The sequence below is a fragment of the Papio anubis genome, chromosome 12 (genome assembly GCF_008728515.1).
Source record: "Papio anubis isolate 15944 chromosome 12, Panubis1.0, whole genome shotgun sequence".
Classification (NCBI taxonomy): Eukaryota; Metazoa; Chordata; class Mammalia; order Primates; family Cercopithecidae; genus Papio; species Papio anubis.
Window position 1 is genome coordinate 22,919,398 of NC_044987.1, and position 27,730 is coordinate 22,947,127.

Consider the following 27,730-nt stretch of genomic DNA (forward strand, 5'->3'; position numbering starts at 1 on the left):
GCAAGATCATTTATAGTCCTTCCTTATGTCCCAGTTAGAATATGTCAATGTCACATCCAACACACATTCTTCTTAGAAATTCTTGGTTATCAAAACAACCAGAGAGAACTGTTATAGTGAAAAGAAGCACTTGAGTTGGCATTTGAGGTTCTGTTTCAGATCCTGCTCTTCTTCATTTAATGTCTCTGTGGCCTTTGGCGAGTCCCTTTGCCTAAGTTTCACTTAACTGTTGGTAACATTAACAGTTGTCTTAAGAGTTTTGTGAGTGTTTGATAAGGCAAATATATATGTAAATGTTCAGATATCTAGGCACTTAATGTCAATTGTAAAGGATTTATTTCTAATATTATAACATCTGCTTCAACTTTAAAAGCTGTTACTTGGGTCCACATAATTAAATCATGTCCCAACTTCTTGCTTTGATACTCTGGACCTTGGTTTCAGATGGACTTTGTTAGGGTATACAGTCAACCAAACCTGGTAGATTACAATAATGCCCCAATTCTCCACACCTCCCTGTACCCATATCCTTTACCGTATGACTTTGTAGTTTCTCTTACTAAAGAGGCAGAGTTATATTTCCCCACACCTTGACTTTGTGTTCAATCGTGTGATTGACTTGTTTGGCTAACAGAATCAATCAGTTCTGAGCTTAGACCAGAAAAGGCCTCATATTTCTTTTTCTTCTCTGCCACTCTCTGAGAGGAACATACCTTAGATATCCCACTGGTCTATGTGTATCTCTAAGAGGATGACAAATGGAGCAGAGCTACCTCAGGCAACTGACAAACTTGCAGTAAGAGGCAGAGCTGCTCTAGGTGCTGTAGCTTGAAGCAGAGCTGTCTGGCTAAGCCTAGATCAGCCAAACTAGATCACACAAACTGCAGATGTGTGAGCAATAATAAATGTTGTTTTAGACCCCTTTGTTATGCAGCATTGTTGCAGCAATAGCTAACCATTACACTTGGCAATGTAGGGAGTTATCACCAGGGGAAGGCTGGTTGCCAAGAAAGTTCACAAAGTAGAATTTTTCTTGGTAAAATTACCTTGGTCCAGGGTCCAATTCCTAGTTTAACGTGCTCAAACTCAATCTAAGACACTAATATATTTACACATTGAGAAATAGAATTGTCAGGTAAACTAATGTTTGCATTGGCCTGTTGAACACGTACTCTCCCTCTGGGCAAAAAAGATTTATCAGCATGGAATCAGAATGAAAAGAATTAGTTATATGATTTACTAGTTTAGGCTTTGATAGCCTGCTGTGTCCATCTTCACAACAAACACCTATCTGTCAGGCAGACAAATACATCAACCAGACAGGGTACCCTTTATTCTTGCTGGTACTGGGAAGAGGCTGCCAATTTAAAACTTTAAAAATTTTCATTTCCCAGGCCTGTCTTCCTTTTGTTCCAAACATTTTTCTTCAAATAGTGTTGTGCCAGAACCTTGTCACTGTCCCCTAATATCCATTCTCCACTTCTTTTGGCGATAGAATCCCTGAATTTTAATTAGACAGAAGCCCCCTCCCCATTTTCTAAAGACTATTTCCAGCCTCCCTCACAGCCTGATGTGTCTTTGTGATTAAGCTCTGACCAATGGGTCACCCAGTCTTTGGTTGGCACAGTGGATGGGGGCTGCGTCTTATGAAAGCTGTGTCCAAGAGTTCCAAGTGGAGGCCAGTAGTGATGGGAATGGTGGCCTTAAATAGAGCTGCAAACTCTGGGTAGCCCTCTTACCCTAAATATATGTTGCTTACCCAAGAGTCAGACTCCTGAGATTTCATCATTGGTAACTTATTTCCTTGGATTACCCATTGTTCCTTTTATTCAGCCTTCTTTTAAAATGCAAATATTCCTGGGTGGATAATAAACATATTGCTACTAAAGCTTTACTATAAACACTTTCCAGTTCTTTCTTTCTGACAGAAGGGGGCCTGGATTATGCTAAGATCTCTTGAAGGAGGGATGGGGAAGAGCATCTAACCCTGAGTAGGACTGCCATTTGGACAATGCAGAAGGGACAAATCCTTAATGTTTTCTTTTCCATTACATAGCAAAGGGAATGAAAGTGAGGGAGATTGGCACTACGTTTATGTATGTGTGTAAAACGTAGGCACGTGGAGCTAGTTATTCACAGAGGTAGAAGCAACTCATTTCTGACTTCAGACATGTTCCAGAAATGTAACAAACCAAATTTTGCTAAGTGGTTTTCTTATTAAAGCAAGTAGACTTGAAGTTTTCAAAACTGCCCTTTCATTCCTATTTCCTGATTGTTTTTACTGGTGGTCTACAAGTTAAGACACATAAAGCCCCTGCTTCTTGCTTACCTGATAGTCATAATATAGATCTAGAATAGAAATTCTGGAAATACTCTTCAAATGAAAACAAGATAAATAGGACTTTGAGAATGTGGTAAGATGAAAGAGATGTATGGTGTGGTGTCAAACAGTAGTACCCAGTAAGTAAAATAGACACAAATATTCAATAGCTGGTAGAATTCATAGAAGTCTGCATACGTAACCTTTATTTCTTTATTTTAACACAAGTATTCACTAACTGGTAAAATTCCTGGAAATCTGCATATTTAACTTGTATTTCTTTGTCTACTATAGTGTTGCCAGTGATCTCAATGATCCTGATCTAAGAGAAGGTTGTTTCCAAAGTGAAGATATAAGTGAGCCATCCTCTGTCATGTGTCAAGCAAATTAGTCCAAGGCTTTGACTTCTTCTTGGCCTTCTTTATCTGACTCTGATACCACTTTCCTGTTGGTAGTAATATCAGTCAGTTCCAATACACAGAACTCTGCCATTGTGAACATGATGTAGCATGAAAACAACTTTCGAAAATTCTCCCAGTAAAAATTCACTGTTGTGGATTCTGTGTGTTGGGTTTTGCAACCAAGTATAAACTTGTATGTGGGAGAAGTGGTTGTGATACTGTGAAGTGTGGTTTGGAGGTACAGGAGCCCTCCTACCCTAAATGTGTTTTGTTTATTCGAGAGTCAGACTCCTGAGATTTAATCATTGGCAATTGAGTTTTTTGGATTACCTATTGTTTTATTTATTCAGACTTCTTTTAAAATGCAAATATTCTGGGATGGATAATAAACATATTGCCACTAAAACCTTTCTATGAACACATTTTCCGGTTCCTTCTTTTTAACAGAAGAGGACCTGGATTATACTAAGAAGATCTGTTGAAGGAGGAACGGTAAGGGGCCATCTGTGTATGTAAGGGAATTATTTTACAATTGTGTCTAAAATAATTAGAATAGTTTTTAAAGTTTATAAATCAATGTATAGTATGCAAACATCACTTTCATGATATTTTTAAACTAAACTCTTTGTTATAAATACTTTCTGAAGTCTAGCACGTAAGCAGTTTGCTGGCACTTTGGGTGACCCAATTCCTCGTGGACCTTACAAGATAGTTACAGACAATACAAAAAATATGGGAAAAGTTAAATAATGCAAGCAATAATAAGAGTTAAATAATTATAAAATATGGGCACAGAGTAGTGCATGATTAGTTACCCAAAGAATGTACAAAGAGTAACTAGAGGCCGGGCATGATGGCTCACGCCTGTAATCCCAGCACTTTGGGAGGCTGAGGCGGGTGGATCATGAGCAGGAGTTCAAGATTAGCTTGGCCAAGATGGTGAAACCCTGTCTCTACTAAAACTACAAAAATTATCTGGGTACAGTGACAGGCGCCTGTAATCCCAGCTTCTCGGGAGGCTGGGGCAGGAGAATTGCTTGAACCTGGGTGGCCGAGGTTGCAGTGAGCTGAGATCGCGCCACTGCACTCCAGCCTGGGTGACAGAGTGAGAATCCATCTCAAAAAAAAAAAAAGAAAAAGAGTAACTAGAAGAAGTTTATAGTAAGAAGATATCACAGCAGAATAGAATGAAATTCAAAGTTTCAGGATGCGGACAAAGTTAATTTACAAAAGGAATTAAGTAATTATTTAAATTATTAACAGAATTATCTGCCCAAGCTGTGAAATGTTTTATTATTAGATGGGTCAACATGGGTAGTAACAGGAAGGTTCTGTAAAAATACATGCAGAAATCTAAGGCACCCAGACATATCTATTGATGCTATTTAAGTAGCAGTCTTCATCCACTATTGGTATCGTTAAGTCACTCTTGATTGGGCTAGTTTTGCTTCATCTGTAGAAGCTGAGTCAAATCGTCTGGCTAAAAAGTGAGAAATTAGGTTGCTGCGCATTGTGTAGATAATATAGCTAGGTGATGAAATGATCTTTTTATTTTTTTTCCGGAAGTTTAAAAAATTAGTGTGGACATATACTTTCTTCTTTAAGGGTATTACTTTGATAACATTAAAGACAGCCTCAATACCAATGAGAGAAATATCAAAATTCTATAACTTTCTAACTGTTTCTCCCTGAATGTAGTATGAAAATGAATATTTGTCAAATTAATGTTGAGTTAGCCACATTGGTTTTTAGTCATAATACAAAAATGGAGAGATTTCTTATTAGGGGTGCGTTAGTGATTAACTATTGCTTGCTTATTTCCTTTAAACTCTTCTAGACTTAAACTGTCCTAGTCCTGCTCTAACATTATTCCAGAGATAAGGCTACTCCCTCATCATTGAGAGTTTGCTACATGAACTTAGTTTTAGCAACCTTAGCCCACTCAGAGCTGGTGAACTACAAACACCTGCTGATTCACTAAAGAAGTGGGCCAGGTGTGGATAGGGGATAGTGGAGTCAGGAGGGCATGACGGTTGGTGGCTATATAGCCCAGGATGGTAAGGGAGGGACAGAGAATGTGCACAGAGCTTCAAGGCTGAGCTGCTTTCCGTTTTGCACTAACTTATGCTTGTATATTCCACAGACTGACAAGTTCGTACACAGGCTTTAATAGCTATGCAGAGAAGAAAGTTTTTTCAAGGCAAGAAATCTGTAATATACGGGGGTGGGTTTCTAGAAGATTTAAGGGTAAGTGGCAAAGTAAGAAAAAAGAAGCGCTTCCCTACACAGTAAGTTAAAAGGTGAGAGAATATTTTTGACAGAAGTCAACTTACTTTGCTTCGTGTTCTTTGGCTTTTGGTTTATAAGGAAGGGAAATCAGTTCTTTCTGAAACAAAACAAAACAAAAATCAAAAAGGTAAAATTTTACTTCTTGCACTGACTGCAATTCACTCACTTGAAAAAAAGCTGAGGTAAAATCATCAGAGTTTATAGACTAGCTTCTTAAATCCGGAAACGGTGGGGTCAGAAATGTTGCACATTAGGGAGTTTGGGGTTTATTTAGGACTGTGTGTTTTGTACATCCACAAGTTTACAAGATGCTATTACTATTTTTACTAGGTTTGTGTCTCTTCATTTAACATTTATTTTTGTATGATCTAGGCAAGCTCAATCATTGTAAACAAATATTAGCACCAAAATAACCCATGTTAATATCTTACAGCTTTATAATATGTGAACAATAAACTCCACTGACAATAATACCTCATTTCTTATGCCAGGAGGGCTGCAAACTCTGGAGACAGTTTTGATTTATCAACGATTGCCAAATTATCTGATGTCTGTACCTTGCTCCACTCTGGTATATCGATGGCTCTGGACTATAGCTAGCTAGATTTAAGGGTTCAATCTATAAAACCTCTGCAAATTTGCCACAGTTCATCCCTTGAGATAGATTATCCAAATGCCTCACTATTGGTCTCACCGAGATCCTTTCTTCTCTTTGTTTTCTTAAGAGTTGGAGAATCTCTTCTCTTGTTTTAGCCTGTTTAAAGAAAGAAAAAAGTGGGTATCTTGACTCAATAATGAAGACTTATGCCTATGGAAGGTAGAATTCTTCCATTTTCATCTTGTATTGGCAGAATTTTAAAATATTTTTCCCAAGATATATTTATATGTTTTTGTTTGTGCCAAAATCCTGTTTTTATTCAAGACAATGCTGCTTTACAAAATGCTTTTGTAAAATATTAAAATGCTGTAAAATTTTATTGTAAAATAATAAAATGCTGCTTTACATAATTGACCCTAAATGGAGGGTTTCTTCCCACCTAATAATAACTAACTTTTTAAAAATAACGAATATTTATTAAGACCTTTCCACATGAGCTATGATAACAGCTTTATAGACATTATGTCATTATTTTCTTATAACAACTCAGAAGTTTGACAGTACTATTACTCCATTGTATAGGTGAGGAAACTGAAGCTTAGTAAGGTTAAATAACTTACCCAAGCTATTAAGTGGCAGAACCAGATTTGATCCTAGCTCCATTTAGAAACAAAGTTCAAGCGATTGACCATCACACTAAATTGCCACTAATGGTGGCAAGAAGCAGCATTAGCAAGCTCAAACAGCATGCTGCTTGCATAGGGCAACAAAGCTTTATTCTTTCATTTCTCCTGTTTCTAGCTTAGATATTGAGACCTGCCCATTCTCAGGTGAGTTTACCTAAGTGCAAAAAACTAACTTAGTGCAGGCATGAAGATTTATCAATATATAAACTATAAAAATAGGCAAATATAGGTTCTATTTTTTTCGTAGAATTCATCTATATTAAGTTTTGGAGATAGCCAGGCAGAAAATCACCTCTGGTGTATATGAGAACAAAAGAAAAGCCTGGTAATCTAACATCAAACAAATAAAACTTGTAACTTCAAATGGCCAGATAAAATCAAAGAAATTCTGTTTAGATCAAGTTGCAAGAAAGAAGTAAGAAGTGAGAATAGACACAGATTTGTCATAGCCTGGTGCAGATTCTGTCATCTACCTAAATTTATTGAGTACTTTCCCAGGGCCGCTGTAACAAAGTACCACACACTGCATGGCTTAAAACAATATTTATTGTCTCACAGTTCGGGAAACTAGAAGTCCGAAATCAAGGTATTGGTAGGGTTGTGCTCCCTCTGAAACCTATAGGGTTTCTTTGCTTCTTTCTAGTTTCTGGTGGTTTGCTGGCAAGCTGTGGCATTCCTTGGCTTGCATAACTCCAATCTTAGCCTTTGTTGTCACATGGCATTCTCTCTGTGTCTCCGTCTTCACGTGGCAATCGTCTTATGAGGACTCCAGTCAGACTGGATTAGGCGCACAACCTACTCCACTATGGCCTCATCTTACTAATTTCATCTGCAAAGACCCAAAGGTCACATTCTGAGGTACTGCTGGTTAGAACATCAGTGTAATTTTTGCATGTGGGGGGCATATTTCAACCCGTAGTAAGCGCCTATGAGGTAACATTATGTGTTAGTGGCTGAACATAACACAGTTTCTGCCTGCAAGGTGACTGCAGACTTACGTAGCAGAAGACAAGTAAATAGTTTCAAGTGTGCTATCTGGGGTTAATATAGGGTACAATGAATGAACTGAAGATCAAGGACACTTAATTAAGAGTAGGGGTGGGGACTCAGAAGATGTCCCAGAGGAGGTGATGTCTATGCTTTAGACCCGAAAGTGGTAGTCGTCAGATAATGATGGAGACAAGATGGGGAAGAAAGCTTTTAAGGCAGAGGAAACAGCGTGTGCAAAGCCCCAGAAGCTGCTGGGTGGCTAAGTACTTCTTCAGGGCAGTTCCCCAGTCCTGATGGCTCATCTGCCAAAGAAGCTAGAAACCTCAGGCATGATCCATCAAGACACACAGAGCAGGGGCCCTCGCCGGGCAGCTGTAATCAGTATCTGGGCTGGTGAACTGGGTGCTTTGGCTTTGCATCATTCTGTTTAAGTGGTATGAAGCTTGCCTTTTATAAGCCTACAAAGTTTTAATTTTATGTATTTTGAGATAGGATTTCTACATTTTACTTGAGTTTTAAGCAACATATATCACAGTTACTGAAAGAAAAATATTCAGAGTACATTTGAAAACTGTTTCACAATATCTGTCAACTTGCATAGATTGAATAAAATAATGTCCGTAAAGACCTGGGATATTTTCAATGAGGTATTCAATGTTAGTTTCTTTTCCAACTTTTCCATTACACATGTATTCAATCAGTATTAATTGCTCTCATACTGTGATTACGTAGCACTTTATACCTTTATTATGGTATTGATCTTACTTCTGCTTTATCTCTTAGTTGCTATCATGTCTCTTTCAGAATCTTACTCATCTCTTTATCCTTCCTTAGAGCTTAGCAGTGCTTTGTATGTGATACTCAATGAATTTTTGTTGAATTGATTGAGTCATGATGTATGAATGCAATCATTGTACTGTGTAATCCACAATTACTGGCCTAAGCAAAACACAAAAAGTTTTGGAAAGTGAAATTAAACAGTGGGTAGATTTAGTTTTAAAAAATCCCCTGTGAACAAAATTATATGATTATTTTCTGTGTCACTATTGGGAAATCATGGACAAGTTATATTGTCCTGTGCTTCTAATATAAAAAGACAAACATTTAGTTACAAGATTCAAAAATAATAGTAGAATAACAAATATATTCATTCATTTTTTTCCTTGACTTCAAGTTCTTTTTTATTATAAATGACTTTGATACTTAAATATCACATATCACATAATACACCAGAAACAAATATTTCAAAAATGATCTGATTTCTGCCTCCTGGACATGTTTCCTGGAAATAAATAACAAAACTAGTGTAAACAATTATGTTATCTAAGCAAAAACATTGTGGAATATTCCAGGAAATCTCTGCCAGGAAAGCTAAATACAATTCGGTGGTAAGAGAAGATCCTTATAACTTATATTATTAGTAAGGAAGCATAACTTACTTCTTAATTTCATATTGACAAAAAATTTTCATTTCTAATTATAGTGTTTTGCTTGGGTTTGTTAATGGAATTTTATATTTATAAGACTTTATAATTGTTTAATTAATTGTTAATACAAGGGTTTCAGAATTTATATTTATAACATCTTTGACCATAGAACATCTTTGACCATTGAATATTAACTTATATTTATATATTTTATTTATGATTTATATATACAGTATTCCTGAAAAAATAAATTGTGAAATAAAATTGATTCCAGAAAATTAGGATGTGATATAACATATACATTTAATGTCTCATAGATGGTTAATGAATTTTAGTGTCACCTCAAGAGTTAAATTGTCTGGTTCTCTCCTTTTGACTTTTCAGAGCCAAATGACTCGAGTGGCAATATGTATTAGTGGAGTCAAATACATTTGGTTTGAATCCTAGTTCCGCTGTGTGTTGAATGGCAAGTTCTAGCTTAACTCTCCCGCCTGGTCCTCCTTTCCCCACCACAACTATGCAGTAATCACTGATCTTTAAGTTAGAGCTTTGTGATCTTGGGTAAACCAAAGAATCCACAATCCCAGTTGTGGATTTCTAATCTGTGAGGAAGGTTGTTGTGAAAATTGGAGATAAAAATTGCTTAATGAAATGCATGACATATGGTGAACATTTAATAAATGGTAGCTATTATAACACTATTATTATTAGAAAATTTTTCTTTCAGTGCTTTTAAAATCTTGAAAAGAGTAAGAAGGAAGAGGGTAGATTGTCTGCTTTTTGTGTACAGGCATGAAGGAATTCTTATGATCCAACCTGTGACCTATGGTTCAGTTAGTGAATACAGTTTGAGGGAGGAAAGGAGAAACAAGGAGAGATGTTTAAGGTATGATTTGTTATTAAATATGCAGTGCAAATTCTTCTGACCACGAATTTTCTGGTGTGTTACTAACTTTCTTTTCAGTTAATATTCAATGATAAAAAAAGCTCTTAATAAACACTAGACTTTAGAAGAAAGGCCCTTTCTTCTCAAGACATGGTTCCCACATGCAAACTGCATTTCTTTCTTGGACTATGATTGAAATTTTTAGACGGAAACATTCATCAAAAATAACACGAGGGGCCAGGTGTGGTGGCTCACACCTGTAATCTCAGCACTTTGGGAGACTGAGGCAAGAGGATCATGAGATCAGGAGTTTGAGACCATTCCTGGCCAATATGGTGAAACCCTGTCTCTACTAAAAATACAAAAATTAGCTGGGCTTCGTGGTGCTTGCCTGTAATCCCAGCTACTCGGGAGGCGGAGGCAGAAGAATTGCTTGAACCTGGGAGGCAGAGGGTGCAGTGAGCCAAGATTGTGCCACTGCACTCCAGCATGGGTGACAGTGAGACTCCGTCTCAAAAAAAAAAAAGAGGCAGTGTTTTTCTCTGATTATCTGTCTACATAGCCAGAAGAAATTTTCTCTTGATTACCATAGTATGAAAGCTGAATTACTGAATATAATATAAAAAATGTCTTACAAGAGTATTGAATTGATTCCAGGATCAGTTCTTTGCTTAGATACTTGGCAATCATCTCAACACATAAAGAATCAAAGAACTCTTGAAATCAGTATGAGATAGTAGTTAAACCCCTTGGCTCCACTGTCAGATGGACCTGAGTTCAAACCCTTATACTATAGTTTAGATGTGTGACCTTGAAAAAGTCACGTTCCAGCTTCAGCTTCCTCATCTGTAAAATGGAGGCAATCATAGTGCTTTCAACAGAATTATTCTCAGGATTAAATAAGAATGTGCGTAAGACGCAATGCACACAAAATACATTTAGTGCATGCAGTTAGTTCTCAAAAATATTATGTAGGGAGAGGAGCAGATAGTTGGAGAGAAAAAAACATTAAGAAGATAGACTAAGAAATACTGAGGGAAATGTTTTAACTCAAATGAGAATTTAAAAACATTTAAAATTCTTTCCATTGACTATAAGTGCAATATATGTACATGGTATAGACATCAGAAAATGTGAAAAAATACACAAAGGAAATGATGTTTACATAAATCCAACTGCTAAATCTAAAATATTAATGTAAGTTTTGATATTTTAAACATGTAAAAATTTCAGAAGACCTTAAAGAAGCTCCAAAATAAATAATCTATGGACTTAAAAATAATTCATCAAAAGGAGAAAGGCAGCTAAAGAAGCTGTGGGCTAGGTTAAAATGATTATAACAAACATTATGCACAAAGGCATGGAATCAAGCTAGGTCCTCATCAACAGTGGACTGGATAATGGAAATGTGGTACATATACACTATGGAATACTATACAACCATAAAAAGAATCAAAAGCATGTCCATTGCAACAACATGGATGCAACTGGAGGCCATGATCCTAAATGAAATAAAGCAGGAAGAGAAAACCAAATGCCACATGTTCTCACTTATAAGTGGGAGCTAAGCATTGGATGCACATGGACATAAAGATGGGAGCAATAAATGCTGAGGACTACTAGAGGGGTTAGGAAGGGAGGGGCACAAGGGCTGAAAAGCTACCTATTGGGTACTATGCACACTACCTGGGTGACAGGATCATTCATACCCACATCGCACAGTATTCCCATGTAACAAGTCTGCATATGTATGCCCTGAATCTAAAAAAAAAAAAAAAAAAAAATTGAAATTGTTTAAAAAATTATACACAGGGATGAAAAGAAGATAGCAGTCCACTTAAAAATAAATGAAGATCATGGTGATAAGCCTTGCTTGACTGAATCAAGGTGTGTGCTTTGAGGACTAGAGAGATGAAGGGTAGGACAGGTTAATGGGATATTGAGAACCTTGACATAAAGATATCTCTATTTGAACTTGATTTAGTGGAAGATAGGCACTTTGTTTTTTACCTCAATATAATTAAGTTAGAAATAAAAACCGTTAAAAAGACCTCATACACTGAAAATTAAAAAGCATACTTCTAAATAATTAATAGGACAAATTAGAAATCTGAATAGAAATGTAAAATACTTAAAATGGAATAATAATGAAAATACTATATAGCTTATGAATGTAGCTAAATAGAACATTGAGGTATATTTATAGTTTTAAATTTGTATATTAGGAAAGAAAGTGGAAAGTTAAGAAACAAAGTGAAAAGAGAAGGAAGTTAGAAGGAAAAGAACTAACCCAAAGTTGAAGGAAGAAGTAATAAAAATCAACTATGGATAACTAGAAAAAAAAAAAAAGATAGAGGACAATCAAGCTAAATGTTGGTTTTTTTGAAAAACTATTAAAATAGATAATACTTTGGCATAATTACTTATGAAAAAAGATACAAATGATTAGAAATGAAAAGAGGTAATAACTAGAGCTACAGCAGAGATGAAAAAGGTGTTAAAAACACTATGAGTCTTTTGCACCAGTAAATTTGAACATACAGATGAAATGAAAAATTTCCTAGAGAAAATAAACTTACCAAAAGAATTAAGAAATAACAAATAGGCCATTTTATCTACCAAACACAAAAAGGAAACAGGCAAAAAACCTATAGGCCTATGCAGAGTAGGACCATCTCTATCACCTCAACTAATTTCAATTACCATTGACTAATCAATTGGGTTCATCTAGGGTTAATTTGAGTATAGTCACTGTATTACTCATCACTTCCAATAGTGCCTCAGCTTCAGTAATTTAGCCTTTTCATAGGTTTCTGACAAGTGTTGTAAAGCAAGTAAATGGTTGAAAATTCCTTTCCCAGTTGATTTCCGATGGGGTTATATTTGAGACCACTTCTAGACTTTCAGAATCATTATGACGTTCACCTTTTAATCTACACTTGTTGAGGGAGGCATCATGATAAATTTAATTACTTTTTATTTACCTACAAAGGGTTAATTAACTTTGCCCACACATTTCTGCTCTGTGTTTGAAATTTCAAAATATAACTTCAGTGGTAATTTTTCTTTTTGCAGGCAATAACTAAAGATATGATTAAGGGGGCCAGGCGCGGTGGCTCATGCCTGTAATCCCAGCACTTTGGGAGGCTGAGGTGGGTGGATCACAAGGTCAGGTGATCGAGACCATCCTGGCCAACATGGTGAAACCCTGTCTCTACTAAAAATACAAAATTAACTGGGCATGGTGGTGCACACCTGCAGTCCTAGCTACTCAGGAGGCTGAGGCAGGAGAATCACTTGAACCTGGAAGGCAGAGGTTACAGTGAGCCAAGATCGTGCCACTGCACTCCAGCCTGGGCAACAGAGCGAGACTCCATCTAAAAATATATATATATATATATATGATTAAGGGAAAATAATATGAGTCTCATTTTAACACTATGAGCAAGCCAATCTTGTGTCTTTTAATCAGGATGTGGATACTTGAGTGATCATGCATTTAGTAATCTAGTCATCATCCTTTGAGAGTTACCCTTTTAGTCAAAGCATTTCCATTTAATACTAATGCTTATTTTGAACCTGCTAAAATTTTATTTTTCAATCATGATTTGAATTGAAAAAAAGGATTGAAAAAAAAGGAAGAGGGGGAAGCAGAGAAGATAAAAACAAATTTTCACTGATTAACTACTAGATGTTGGGCGTTGTGTGAGTTCCTTATAGGTTACCTAATTTAATCTTTATAGCACAGTGAGGTGGGCATTACTATTATTACCTCTTTACAGGTAGAAGAAACTCAACCACGTAAAAATGAACAACTTTTATCAGGGTCACTTAACTAACTAGTAACTGGCAGAGCCAAGGATTCAAACTCATTTCCAGTTCTGTTGGACGTCATTTCCTGTGCTTCTTTTGCCACACTTCAAACACACAGACTTCAAACACACACACACACACACACACACACAGTGACAGAATGGTTTCTTCATTCAGTCTTTACTCTAAAAATGAGTTATTAACCATGGTGAAGAAGAAAAATGTATTCTCTCCTCTCACAGAAACATTCTTATTCCCATAGAAAATGCTTGCTTATCAGAATACAGCAGGTGGAGCTAATCCAGCTTGAGCTCAGCCTTGATCACAGTTAATTTACTTATTTAAAGGTATCATGTGGCTCTTTGCAAAATGTGGCTAAAGGGTAAAGATAGTTGAATTATAGTGGTATTTATAAACTGAGGAGCTTTCTAAGATCGTAGTGTAAATGAAATATTTATGCAAGGATTTTAAATTATAAATTAATTGTAAAATGGGAATTACATTCCAAATTCAGAATATTACCTAGGCAGAGCCGAGGTTCTATGGTTTGACAGAAATTGAGAACATTATCTGATTTTTATTTCCTTGAGGCTCCAGAATTTAAATTTTTTTTTTTTTTTTGAGACAAGGTCTTGTTCTGCCACTCAGGTGGAAGTGCAGTGGCATGATCAGGGCTCACTGCTACCTCCACCTTCTGCCTCCTGGGCTCAAGCAATCCTCCCACCTCAGCCTCCCGAGTAGCTGGGACCACAGGCACATGCCACCACACCTAGTTAATTAAAAAATGAATTTTTTTGGTGGGGGGTTAGAGATGAGGTCTCCCTATGTTGCCTAGGCTGGTCTTGAACTCCTGGGCTCAAGCCATTCTCCCACTTTGGTCAGCCTCCTGAAGTGCTGGGATTACAGGCATAAGCCACCATACCTAGCCTTAATTTTTAATTCTATCCCAGCGGTTGAGAGTTAACTGTCTATAGGTGTACTAGGGAATTTCAGTTCATATTCAGAAAGAATCTGACTCCTCAGTGGGTTCCATTTCATTTTTATGTTACAAATGTAATCATGAGGAAGGTGAGAATTATGATTGACGTAAGGTTTTTATCCATTTATTGTTTTAAAAAGTCTCACATTTGGGCATGGTTTCAAAAAGCAGTATGCACCTTGGCTTGCTGATTTTGATAACAGAATGCTTCAACTACGAATTGACTCTATGAATTTACTACCATTCCCTGTGCTTATTAACTGAGATCTGCTATGTTGATTCTACAACTACCATATAGGAAATTTATATCTACTCTAATAATAAGATACAGAACTGTTGGACCTCAAATTATCTACTATGTGCTTTAAAAGACAGGCTGAATAATCAGTGAGAAGGCTTTCTCCAGTATAATCTGATTTTAAAAGATAGACCTAACTATAGTAATCTATGGGAGTGGATGGAAGATGTTAGAGGGTTATTAATCAGAGAAAGGAAGAATGCTCACTTGCAGGAAAAAGATGCAGATCTAAGCACCTTTCTATACCTCCTGGAAATTGCTTGATCTTGGCTCAGTTCCTAGGTCTGACATATATACTTTTCATTTGAAAAATAACAACTTACTAAAATGAGAAAAAAATTAGTCATTACATAAGAGGGAGTCGATACAATTTTTCTTAAATGCAGATTTCAATCAAGTATGAATTTATCTGTTGTGAGAAAAAAATGTGTATTTTCTTGGTTCTGTTACATATATTTTCTTAGTTCTGTTACATATATTTTACCAATAATAATTGCCTGAAGAATGTAGATTTTAAAACATTTATGCACAGACAAAATGCATGCAGAGCAGAAGTATAAGTGATTTTAAAAACTGCTTTAATATTGCTTTAAAAGGTACTTATCTTAAAAAAGTAATAAGTGAGATTTGTATTTTAATATTGAGAAAATATGAGCATAAAACGAACACTGCATTTTAAAATTCAACAAAGTATACATATATTGAGGATAACTCTATATGATTGAATTATATGTTATTGATGATTCAGTTTGCAATAATTATCAAAGCTCTTCCTTGGCAAAGACTACTGAGTCTTGAAGATTTTCATTGTTGCTGGTTATACAGACATGATGAGTGGGTGAATGATACTGACCTCATCTTTCAGATATGTCTTTCCTATTCTGCCCATAAGGACTTAAGAAGGAGAGGTTAGGGATTCCCCACACAGATCACCTCAAACTTCTTCTCTGGCTCGTACTTCTTCTTTGAGTTTCTAACCCATATATTCACAGGCCTGACAGTTCACCTGCTTTTCTCAAAGGCATCTCAAACTAGATAAGCCTAAACTAAACTTGTAGTCCCTCCCCTACAAACCCCCAAACCTGATCTTCATCTAATGTTTCTTGTTTCAGAGAATGACATTACCCATCCTGTTATACAAGCCGCTAGAAAACTGAGTTATCTTTGATACTTTGCTGTACCTCACCTTCCATATCTAGTATATAACCCTAATTACTAGTTATTTTACTTCCTAACTATCCCTTCAATCTATCTGGTCTTTCTCATCTACCTGCATGATCCTAAATCACATCGCATCACCTCCCGACTGAAGTTTTGTGATGGCCACCAGTCGTTTTTCCACTTCTGCTCTGGCCACTTTCAATACATTCTCCATATTACAATCTGCTGATCTTTCTCAAGCAAATGTGATATTCTCATTCCCCAATTTAAACCCTTCAGTGTCTTCTTACTGTTCTTACTGGAGCCCAACCTTCCTCCCACATTACCGCATTAGCCATTCAGCTTTTGACATGCGCGGTGCCTGTTCCCAGCAGAGGGGCTTTGCACGTGCTGTTTTCGCTGTCTGGAATGCTCTTCCAATGTTCCCTCCACCCTGTCTTTCTGACCTAGTTAATGCCTGTTCTTCCTTGAAATCTTAGTCTGGTTAATCTTTGTAGAAATCCTCCCTGATTCCCTTGATTGGATCAATACCACCCTATTAAATTATCCTAACATCACTGTAATTCTTTCAGAAATATTTCTCTCCCTGATTAGACTCCAAATTTCATATAAGGGCAGAGTTCATATCTTTGACCCATTTCCCATTTGCCCCGAGAACACTGTGCTGGCAGCGAGCTGCACTTTTATTTTCTAAATGGGAAATGGGTTAAAACATGTTTTGTTGTTGTTCATCATTGTACTCCAGTGCCTAGCACAGTGCCAGGCACATAGAAGTGCTCAATAAATATTTGTTGAATGAATCTTGCACAATTCTTCCAAGTAAAATTCTCCCATCCTTTGGGCCCATGATTCATTTTACTGTTTGTGGCTTTGCTTGGCCCTTCTTGCTTGAACTTGACATTGCCTTTTCAGTGTTGACCTCTAACTTGCCTAGATTTCTTTTGAAGCCTACAGAGTTTTCAGTTGCTTCTGGCCAACATTCTGTAAAGTTCAACTCGGCTCCATGATTTCAGTGCAGGGTGCCTACATGTCTGGAGTAAAACCTAAACAATGTCCAATCCAACTTCACACATACAGACTAATGTCTACACTTATACTACCAGCTATTTTATCTATTGGCAGCATTTATGACCAGAAACTCCAGAGAATGCAAAGATAATATATAAAACATAACCATAATTAAGAACTATCTTTTTTCTATTTTTGGTTATTCAGTGCTCCAAAAATGTGTCCTTTATAATAAAAGTTTCAAAGTTTATCCTAAATAACTTTTAGGGTTTTTTTTTAAACAAATTGCTAAATTACTGTTACAATGAAAATATGCACATTTTCCTGTTATGTGTGGTGGCTCACGCCTGTAATGTCAGCATTTTGGGAGGCTGAGGTGGGCAAATTGCTTGAGCTCAAGAGTTCAAGACCAGCCTGGGCAACATGGCAAAACCCTCCCTCTACAAAAAATACAAAAAATGTAGCTGGATGTGGTGGGGTGCACCTGTAGTCCCAAAAACTTTGGAGGCTGAGGCTGAGGTGGGAGAATCACTTGAACCCAAGAAAGTTGAGGCTGCAGTGAGCCATGATCATGCCACTGCACTTCATTCTGGGTGACAGAGTGAGACCTTGTCTAAAAAATAAAAAAAAGAAAAAAGAAAAAGAAAATATGCACATTTTCTTTAAAAAGCTATTCGTCAAAGCTTATATCAACAATAAAATCAACTGTTTGTAAATAGATTTTTGAATATTTTTTTGACTTGGCCAAGAAAGTCAAAATAATCATAGTTAGGTCAATTTGTCTCCTGTATTGATAGTTCTAAACTTTGTGGGTTTTCTGCATATGGCAGTAAGGAATGACACAAACATAAAGCAATGTGATTGGAGTTGGGAGAAGGGTATATGCTTCCAGTATGCTGCTTTCTTTCCTTCCTTTTTTGGCCAAGCATCTCTTTGGTACCAAAGTTCTAGTATATGGAATATTATCTTGTCCCCTGTGTCCAATTCCTCGTCTCAATTTCTTGTCTAGCATTCCAGATTCTCTGGGACAGGGGTTCTGCTCTATTTTCCACTCCTGACCCTACATTCCAATGCCCATGGCAGGGTTTCTCTTACATGCTGTTAAACCTTGGCATGATGTTTTTAAACTTCTATCAAATTTTTCTGGAATCACTTCCTTTGGAGAACATGCAATGCTCTGCTCATCTACTGTGACTTTCTTCTGTGACCTACAGAGCACAATGTACTTCCATTCTTGTCTGTTGCTCCCACATCCTTTTGCTCAACTGACTGCATGTCTGTTCAGCACCTATGAGTCTGTGAGGCCTCTGGGTCTTGGTTAATATATTCTTGCAAGTTTTCCTATTAAATGAATACTTCATATGACACGTAGCTCGAGGAACTGGGCTATCATGCAGAATTTGGTGCAGACAAGTTAGATAATCCATTTATTCATTCATAACATTTATTTGGTGGGTCAGGAGATCACCTATTTGTTAGGCCCTGTGACTATAATGTCAAAAAACCCATGGTCCTTCGCCTTAAGGAACTTTGGAAGCTACAGGAGAAACAGATCAATGACACCACAGTACTATATTTCAAGGATGATGACAGGGGGATGCCTGGGGTCCTACAGAATTAAAGAAAGAGGCATTTATATCAGACTTGGAGATATGTGAGGGTGAGAAAAGGCTTGACTATGACTATTGAACTGTAAACAGCTAATTGTAGGTATTAGCTAAATGGGAAGAAATGGGAGAAAGGCATTTCAGGCAGAAGAAACTGTAGGTTTAATGTCACAGAACTCCTTGGTGGGTTCTTGGAACTACAAGTGGTTCAAAATGGCTATAATATGAATTGCACTTAAGGGGGATGGTGGGTAGATGAGGCTGGGGAGGTATGGCAGGAGGCAGATAGTGGAAGTCTTGGTATATTAAACTGTGATTCAACCAGTTTTAGGAGTACAGTTGATTCTCATTGTTTGTCATAGTTATGTTCTAGAATGTCACCACAAACACTGAATCAGTGAATACTAAACCATTCCTCCTAGGTTCCTGCCAGCTGCTGGTCATAATGTTTCATCAGTGGAACAATACATAACCTTGTTTTATGTATGTTTCTGTTTAAAGACACCTTAAAATATACTGTTGATTTATCAATATTAAACTCATGATAATAGCACTGTAACTCATGCCTGAACAAAGCTTATCTAATGCACATATTTTATGCAGAAGGCACGTCACAACCTTCTTGCACTTAGGAACATCAGTACTTCAAGGCCATTTTAAACAGCAAATCACCAAAAAAGAGCAAAAAAAAAAAAAAAAAACCCAAACAAACAAACAAACAAACAAAAAACGCTTAGCATGAAATAACAAAAAGACTCTTGTTTGGAGTTATGAGAGTGAAACACAAAGGCAAAGCATCACCTTGTTCAACCTCAGCTGTGAACGTTGTGTGTTGAGCAACTCAAAAAATTTTTTTTTGAGATGGAGTCTCGCTCTTGTTGCCTAGGCTAAATGGCGTGATGTCGGCTCACTGCAACCTCCGCCTCCCGGGCTCAAGCGATTCTCCTGCCTCAGCCTCCTGAGTAGCTGGGATTACAGGCATATGCCACCACACCTGGCTAATTTTGTATTTTTAGTAGAGACAGGGTTTCACCATGTTGGTCAGGCTGGTCTCGAACTCCTGACCTCAGGTGATCCGCCTGCCTTGGCCTCCCAAAGTACTGGGATTACAGGCATGAGCCACCGTGCCTGGCTTCGATTTTTTTTTTTTTTTTTTTTTTTAACCACTTTCCGCATGTATGCAAATGACCATGCAAGTGCCATGGGTATTGATTTTGGGGCTGTGAATAAACTATAGCTAGTAGGCAAATTTGCACATAAGGAATCCATGAATAATGAGGGTCTTACTATATTGCCAATACAGTGGCTTGGGAACTGTTCAATTTCAAGAGTGAACTGGACAAATGACTATATCATCAGACTCTGAGGCTTTCTTGACCACACTTTATGTGACTAGAATACATTATCACAGAAAATGATAAAGTGAAGTAAATATAGATACATCAATCATTTATTATCTAGCTCTGATATAATTGCCTAAGAACGTTTTCATCTTGCCTTAGATAGAGGCAAAGTACAAGGGTGGATAATGGCTTTAATTTCAGATGTGTCATGGTTATTCTCTGAGTTACCAGATCCACAGACTCATTCCAGTTCTTCAATAAACTCGATTTGATTTGCCCTGCTGCTTATAAAGTGTTTACTAATTTGAACAATAAGGATTCATGTAAGTGGAACCAAATAGATAGTTCTGCATTAATTTAAAAAAGGAAAAATGTACATGATCCTTTTTTGCTTCATTTTGCATTTAATAGTTTCATTTAATTATGTTTTTATGAACAGATAATAAATGTGGATCCTTGCCCAATATTAGCTCAGCGTTTAAAGTGTTTTTCATTTTGTTCTTAAGGTGAAATGTATAGAAGATATAATACACAGATCTCTGGAAAAAAGAGGAAGAGATGCATTTGGGGCATGTCCCTATAGAACTCTGAGGCTGGGTCTATATGGGACAAATGAATTCAGCAAAAAAAAAATTTTTTTTTTAACTACTCTTTGCAGAGCAGGGCTACCACATAGGCAGTGTGCCCAGAGTAGCCAAATTCAGCTATTTGATTCCACATCTCATTCCTTTCCTAATTATGATTTTACAGACTGTAGATGTTACTAAAGAAGATTTAGAGGGGAACCTCATCTGTCGACTGAAAATGTTCCCCAACACTGAATAACTTTTGAAAACAAAGTGGTACTTATGGATGATATAAAAGCATAAAACATATGTACATTAATATAATCTTTTAATTATCATTTACTATCAAAATATTTGCTTGTTACTATAAATGCACAGTCTGTTTTTATGACTCTTCCACTTGAATGCTTTGACAAATTAGGAAGAGAAGAACAAGAATTTAAATGACTAAACATCCTTTATTGGTGAAGGGAAAATCCACCACTTCCTATTGGTATTTCTTTTATGGAGGAAAAGGAATTTTATAAATATTATATTAGGGTGGGAAAGCAAAACTAAAAGCCAGGTAACACTTACTGAGAAATTTTAGGTTTGTCTCGGAAGTCAATCCCTATCATTTTGACACAAAAGAGGATTTTCTTTTATCTGAGCATCTTGGCAATGACACTGAGGAAATTCCCTACATTTTTGCTTTGGTTCTCTGAAGTTGACTTATAATGCTTCAAAGTATCCCTTTCACTTCTTTGAAAGTGATAATCCAACAGTTGATAATGTTAAAAAGTTTTCCACTTTCATGACTCAGTGTCTAAAAATACAACCTTTTGAAGTTCTAAGATTTTTTTTTTTTCCTTCTGAGAATACAGATTACAGTTCAATACAAGTAGGTATTAGCTAAGTGGGAAGAAATGGGAGAAAGGCATTTCCAGGCAGAAGAAACTGTAGGTTCAATGTCACAGAAAAATGAAACACTTTGTTGGGTTCTTGGAACTACACACTTGTAGTTCAAAATGGCTGCAGCATGAATTTCATTTAAAGGGCAATGCTGGTAGATGGGATTCCAAGACCCTCAGTGGTTGCCTGCAACTGCAGATGGTACCGAATCCTAGGTATACTATGTTTTCCCTTATATATACTACCTATGATAAAGTTTAATTTGTAAATTAGATGCAGTAAGAGATTAAGAATAATAACTAATAATAAAACAGAGCACATAACAATATACTGTAATAAAAGTTATGTGAATGTGATCTCTCTCTCGGTTACTAAGTCACTAACAGGCATGTAGTGTTTACAGCATGGATCCACTGGACCAAGGGATGATTCACATCCCAAGTGGGATGGCACAGGATTTCATCACACTCTCAGAATGGCAAACAATTTAAAACTTATGGATTACTTATTTCAAGAATTTTTCATTTAATATTTTTGAATCATGGTTGACTGAAACCAAGCAAAGTGAAATCATGGGAAGGAGGACTACTGTAATGTTCTCATCATAGCATAACTTGCTTCTGGTTCAAGGAAGTGCCATATAACAAACTTTTGAGGAAGACTTATACTATGGACATTATTGGTTGTGTAGAAAGTGTAATAGAACAGATTAAAACCCCATTCCCAAATAAGGAGCATGCCTGGGATGTTGTTCTGCAGATTGCATATTTTCCCTGTAAAAACCTTTGGTTTATATTCATTCATGTTAAAACTATGATTATAGATCATTTCCAAATATGTCATTTACACATATGCCTTCAAATACTGCTCTGACCTCTTCTTCCTTCTCCCAGCAATGAATTATTTATAATTCTTTTCATAAAGAGATAATCAGCTAAAGAGCTTTCTTAAAGGTGGCAAAACTAAAAAGCAAATTAGTTTTATGATTTCAAAGAATTAGCTGACTATCCACTTATTATAATGTTTTCGGACTACTTTAGAACTCTCAAAGGAAGAATAATGGTCCAGTGCAGTGCTGTGAGGTTTCCTTTATGGACATAGTAAGCCATTTAATCCTGACAGGCTCAATTGTTTTTGATTTCCTGCCATGGATATCCATCACAGAAATAGCAGTTGTGATTAATAGCATTTTGATCACTAACCAAAAGCATTTGTTATAATGTATACCTGGAAAATATTCCAAAATGGAGAATAATATTCAAGTGTAAAAAACTGTAACAACTGAAAAATCAATATCCATTGAGGAGAGAGGGTTATAAAGGTACTTTCAGGAGAGAAATTAAATTCTAGATTTTCATTAATTTTAAGGAGAAAGTGGAAGAATAAACCTTAAAGAGAATTTATGGGTAATGTTTTTTCCCAATTTGAGATGAAAATTATACCTGGAATTTACTTATTAATGCATGTGTTCAAAACATGTAGAAGATTCTCTTAAATAGATCATTGTAAATGTTTTGTTAGTTAAAAAGATACCCTATCCTCATCTATTTTCTAACATCAAGCTAAAAATTCTAGAATGGTGGTGGCAGCAATGCAGAGACAACATTATCAACTTAGAAAAAAAGTGGTATCCAAAACCAGATTCTGTTTCAATAATTACAAGAAGTCGCGTTTCCTCCCATTATATCCATAACCCATGAGATAAAGCAGAACTAGGGAGAGAGGTGATGTGCTAACAGATGAGATTTTGGGCGTATTCTTGTAAAGATTATCAGCCTTGAAAAATTTGCCTGATGAGTCTATGCAGAAAAAGCTAAACAAAATTGAAATATCAGTATATAGGGCCTTCATTTACTCTTTTATTCATTTAATTATGCATTTATTTATTCAATAAACAAAGATTTACTGAGTTTCAATAACCAAAAAGGCACTAGGTTAACCAGTAAGACATGACCCCTGCCTTTATAGAATGCATTCGTTGAGGGTAAACTGTGGCCAGGCACCTCACATACCTTATATCAACTCTATGAGGTGGATATTTTTAAAAAATCATTTTCTCTTTTATATATGAGGAAGCTGAGCATCCCAGGAGTTAAACTGGTTGCTCAAGGTCACACAAATAGTAAGTGGCAGAGTTAGGCTTCCAAACCCATCTTGTTGTCTCCAAAATCTACTACACTGTGGTGCCTGTAATCTAGGAGGAAAGAGATAAACATACACAATGACCTGCAATACACCTCAGAGACTGTACAAATACTATGAGAAAGGATATGTGGCTTGCTGTGAGAGCACAGAGAAGAAATCTATTTATTCTGCTAGTCTCTGGGTAACCCCTGAGAAGGCTTCATGGAAGCTGGCATTTGAGTTAGGCCTTGCAGGTAGATGGGGAAGAACATTTCAGGCGGATACATGAAAGTGCACTGCAGAATGAAGAACCAGCTTATAGTTCCAGAACTGGGAATAGTGTTTCTCACGTTTGTATTCATACCATAGTTTTGAATTTTAGAATATTTGGCAGCATACCTGAACAATGCCATAGTCAGCAATCATTATGATATAACAAATCTATTATGGGATTAATTTCATGGACTTTGGAGTTAGGATTGCAGGCTTTGAATCTGCTCTGCCACTTACCAGTTGTGGGGACTTTGGAAAATCATTTTAGGCCTTGTTTGGCCAAATGGTGATAATCATAATGGGCTATTTTAAGGAGTATATGAGTTAATGTATGTCAATTACTTAGTTTAGTGTATAGTACCTAATATACATTCAATAATTGGTTATGAATACTACATTATATTATCTCAGGATATCTATTAGAGCATTCCGTTATTTCAGGATTCTCTTGGTTGCCTTTTTTGTATTTTGGCATTGTTCAAATTGAACTGTACTAGATAGTACTGACTAAGTTTCCCCATATACTAAGAAGGCAGTTTCAGTAACTTCTCTTTCTTTCCCACTGCCTTACTGTTTTGTTAGGCCTCTTGTCTTCTACTCTCAACAAATGGAATCATCTTCTATATTGCAATGCAGAACCACTAGGCTTAATATGAATTTGGCAGATACTATGCATGTTTAAGTATAACAAAAATATACTTTTCCCGTTCATCACTTTGCGAGCATATATGTGAAGGGGGTAAACAGTGTTCCTTGGCCTATGTGGTTGAGATCCAACTATACAGAGTTGGGGTGAGAGCATAGGAGAAAGTGGGGAGAGTGGTAGGAGAAGACAGGTTAGGGTTGGATTGGAAAGGAATTCAAACATGCTAAGGAGTTTGGCCTTGAGCTTGTAAAGGAAATGGGCAGCCATAGGGAAAAAAAAAGCAGGAGGGCTAGTACAATCGTATTTGGATTTTAGGAAGACAACTAATACATTGTGAGGGATTGCTTTGCATATTCTTTGTCTAATAAACTATAAATCCTTTAAAACTCAGCACCTTTGGGAAGCTTTCTTGATTTGTTACACCTGATTTTGATGTCCCTCAATGTGTTCTCATAGTATTATGTGCATGCATCTATCATATTATAATACATAATAATTATTGACTTAATTGGCTGTCTCCTCCACTGGATTGTATACTCCTTGAGATCAGGGACCACATCTTATCTTTGGATCCCCAGCAGCTAGTGTAGTACTTGCAGGTTCTCGATAAATATCTGTGGAATTTAGTAATTAATATGAATTTATAGAAGGAGCCAAGACAAGGAAACCAGTTCTAAGATTATTAGCCTAAGAGTCTATCAGCATAACCTCCACTGGTAATTCACATCATATTGTCTTATTGTTTGACAAAAGCTGATAGAAATGTATTATAATAGTTTGTCTTTAACCTTTTATTTCTAATCCTTTCTTAAAATGAAATAAAATGAAAATTAAATTCCAAAAGCACTGAAGTTGACTTTTAATGATTTTTAATTCACTGAAAATTAGGCTTTTCCCCTCCCTATAGTCTGGATATAAATATACAGTACATAATATTCTAAAGAGAGAATAAAATGCTGACTATTTCTAATTACCTAATTTGTTTGAGGGAATCACCAGTAGTCCACAAAGTGAATTAATGTGATCAACAAACTCAAATGCATTGTTTTGTAATTTATGTAGAATTCCCGATAAGTCTTTCAGAGTTTGCCAATATGTCCAATGATTAAAGATATTCAGCCAAAATGAATCCTCTATCTTTGCTTTTACAGTATAGGAAAAGTTACAGGAGTGTACTTTATCCATTAATCAAACAAAATGTTTCTATAAATCACTGTATTAATTGCTGAGTTAAAGGCCATGCCTGTATCATGAAAAGCAAACAAAGGATATTGCCAAAAAGACTAGTGTGCTCAGCTGATTTGACTACACCAATGTGTTTAATTCCAGCCTTTAGTCAAAACAGGTCTAGATGACAGACTCATTCCTCTGATCATTTAATTTTGACCTATTAAGACAATCAATTCTATTTGATTTTTCCTGTTCTTATGATTTTTTTAAAAGACAGGGTCTCACTCTGCCGCCCAGGCTGAAGTGCAGTGGTGAGCTCATAGCTCACGGCAGCCTTGAATTTCTGGACTCAAAGGATCCTTCTGCCTCAGCCTCCCAAGTAGCTTGGACTACAGGTATGCACCGGCAGGCATGGCAAATTAAAAAAAATTTCTTTTTGTAGAGATAGAGGTCTTACTATGTAGCCCAGGCTGGTCTTGAATTCCTGGCCTCAAGGGATCCTCCTGCCTAGGTCTCCCAAAGCACTGGGATTGTAGGTGTGTGCTACTGCACCTGGCCTCTCATGCTATTTCTGTTCTCAGAACACTGTATATGGTTGGGGACCTTACTGGATGGAAAGTGTGTGACTCCACCTCTTTCTGTTTCTCTCTGGTTCTGTTGTTCCTATACATTCTTGGGCTTTTGCTGAGATTGATAATAGCCAATGTTGAATAGAATTTAATTTTCAATTGAAATTCTAATAAAGGTTTTCCTTAATTTGCTGAAGCTGATGCACTAGAAGTAGCAGATTTTTAAATATGCATGTGTTTAAAAAGTCAAGATTATTTAGACATTTAATGACAATCAGATGATCTTCTGAAATATTGGCCTACCTTTTGGAGATACTTTACTTTCTCCTCAGATTCCTGTATCTTTAGGGCTTCGGCGAAGATGTTTCTATTTTCTAGACGGAATAAAGTCAAATTCAATCTGAAATAATTTGATCATGATTTTATACTAAAATTGATATAAAATTGGATACAGGTTGAAAGGGAATACATAGAGTAGGAAGGTAAACAAAAGTACATGTGGTGTATTGAAACTTTATAAACCAGATTTCCAAATAATTAGAGACTGAATGAATTAGCTATGGCTGCAGGGAACCTCTAATCTCTTTAGATGATGAGTAAGCTCTAGTCCAGAGACAAGAAAAGGTCTCAAAAGAGAAAATATCTGCAGGATCAGAGATTCCAATTTCTACATTCCTGTTCAAACTGTTAAATAAATCTAGGCATTGTCCTCTGGATAAACAGGGTGGTCCCTGAGCAGGGACTTAGGTGTGCAATTCAGAAAGTTATACCACAGTGTAAAGTAGTACCCTTGTACTTATTGCCTATTTTCTGATGAACCTAGGAGTCAGAATGCTGAAAGGCATAAAACTTGGTACTTACTGTTACTCACAAGGTGAGAAGACTGCGAGGAGTGACTGTTCTCTAAAAAATACAAAAGGGAAGTAAAGAAATCATTGGAAAAGACCACAACATTAAAGGCGTTTGAATTTTTTTATACCATAACAATTGCATAACAGTTTCCACATTCTAGGCCTCACTAGGGGCTTCCAGGTCCAGGAAGTTCATTGGTAATGTTGACTCCACCTTCATCTTTCTCCAGGGCTTTTCATGTTTGAATTCAACTGTGTATTTGAATTCAACTGTGTAAACTATCCTTTCAGCCAACAAATAGCATTTCCTCAGATTATTCTATATTGTTTACCAAATAGATGCTATAATTTAAGGGAAACTTATGTGTGTTTAGATGTAACAAATATACTACTGATCCTTTTTGGGTGGAAGGGTTGTTGGAAGGGTTCAGGAACTATACATGTATTTGTATGTACCTATAACTATTTGTATATACCCTTGCAATTTCTCCTGGAAGGGGCTCTGGTATCTGCAGGCCGGTTACGGTGGAGGCAGATGTGACTGACAGGAGGCCGCTACTCTACTCACCAGACCCTCTGCTCCTCCGGCGCCGCGCCACCGGCAGACGCTGACTGCTGTCTCTGCGCAGCACCAGCTGAGATTCGCTAGGGGGATACATCGACGCCGAGATCCAGAACTGCTTAGCCAAGTTGGCATCTTGTTCTGAGGAGCCGGCAAATACCAGTAATCCCGGGGGGCAAATTTCCTGGGACTCCTTTCGGCCGCTAGGTTCTTCGCTGGGTCCCGTTTCCATGGCAACTGAGGACGCTCCTCCAAGCGTACTCGCCCCTCCC

General features: G+C 36.8%; 2 protein-coding genes across 7 annotated transcripts in view; one reads left to right on the forward strand and one right to left on the reverse strand.

The window, feature by feature from the left end:
• Positions 1 to 27,730, forward strand: part of BTG4 (BTG anti-proliferation factor 4) — a 112,468-nt gene that overhangs the window by 64,613 nt on the left and 20,125 nt on the right. The gene's annotated exons all lie outside the window — the stretch shown is intronic.
• On the reverse strand, positions 2,504 to 27,713 carry C12H11orf88 (chromosome 12 C11orf88 homolog). Of its 3 annotated transcripts, none has more exons than XM_017948955.1 (7): positions 27,465 to 27,713; positions 26,907 to 26,948; positions 26,349 to 26,419; positions 11,284 to 11,358; positions 5,705 to 5,764; positions 5,055 to 5,107; positions 2,504 to 2,765 (listed from the first exon to the last, which is right to left on the reverse strand). In XM_017948955.1, the coding sequence occupies exons 1-7, from the start codon at positions 27,688 to 27,690 to the stop codon at positions 2,708 to 2,710; spliced, it is 585 nt and encodes a 194-aa protein (XP_017804444.1). In that variant the 5' UTR covers positions 27,691 to 27,713; the 3' UTR covers positions 2,504 to 2,707. The 3 variants fall into 3 exon arrangements, with proteins under 3 accessions (XP_017804444.1, XP_003910723.1, XP_017804445.1); XM_017948956.3 differs by lacking the exon at positions 2,504 to 2,765 and adding an exon at positions 4,113 to 4,201; XM_003910674.2 differs by lacking the exon at positions 11,284 to 11,358.

What these genes read in the sequence shown, in the direction of transcription:
- C12H11orf88 (XM_017948955.1), bottom strand. Translation starts at nt 27,690, where the DNA reads ATGGAAACGGGACCCAGCGAAGAACCTAGCGGCCGAAAGGAGTCCCAG. An exon ending in TGAATGATCCTGTCACCCAG is followed by an intron (nt 5,765 to 11,283) that starts GTAGTGTGCATA and finishes TTCTTTAAACAG; the next exon opens with GCTAAAACAAGAGAAGAGAT. An exon ending in AAAGAGAAGAAAGGATCTCG is followed by an intron (nt 5,108 to 5,704) that starts GTGAGACCAATA and finishes GTTTTGTTTCAG; the next exon opens with AAAGAACTGATTTCCCTTCC.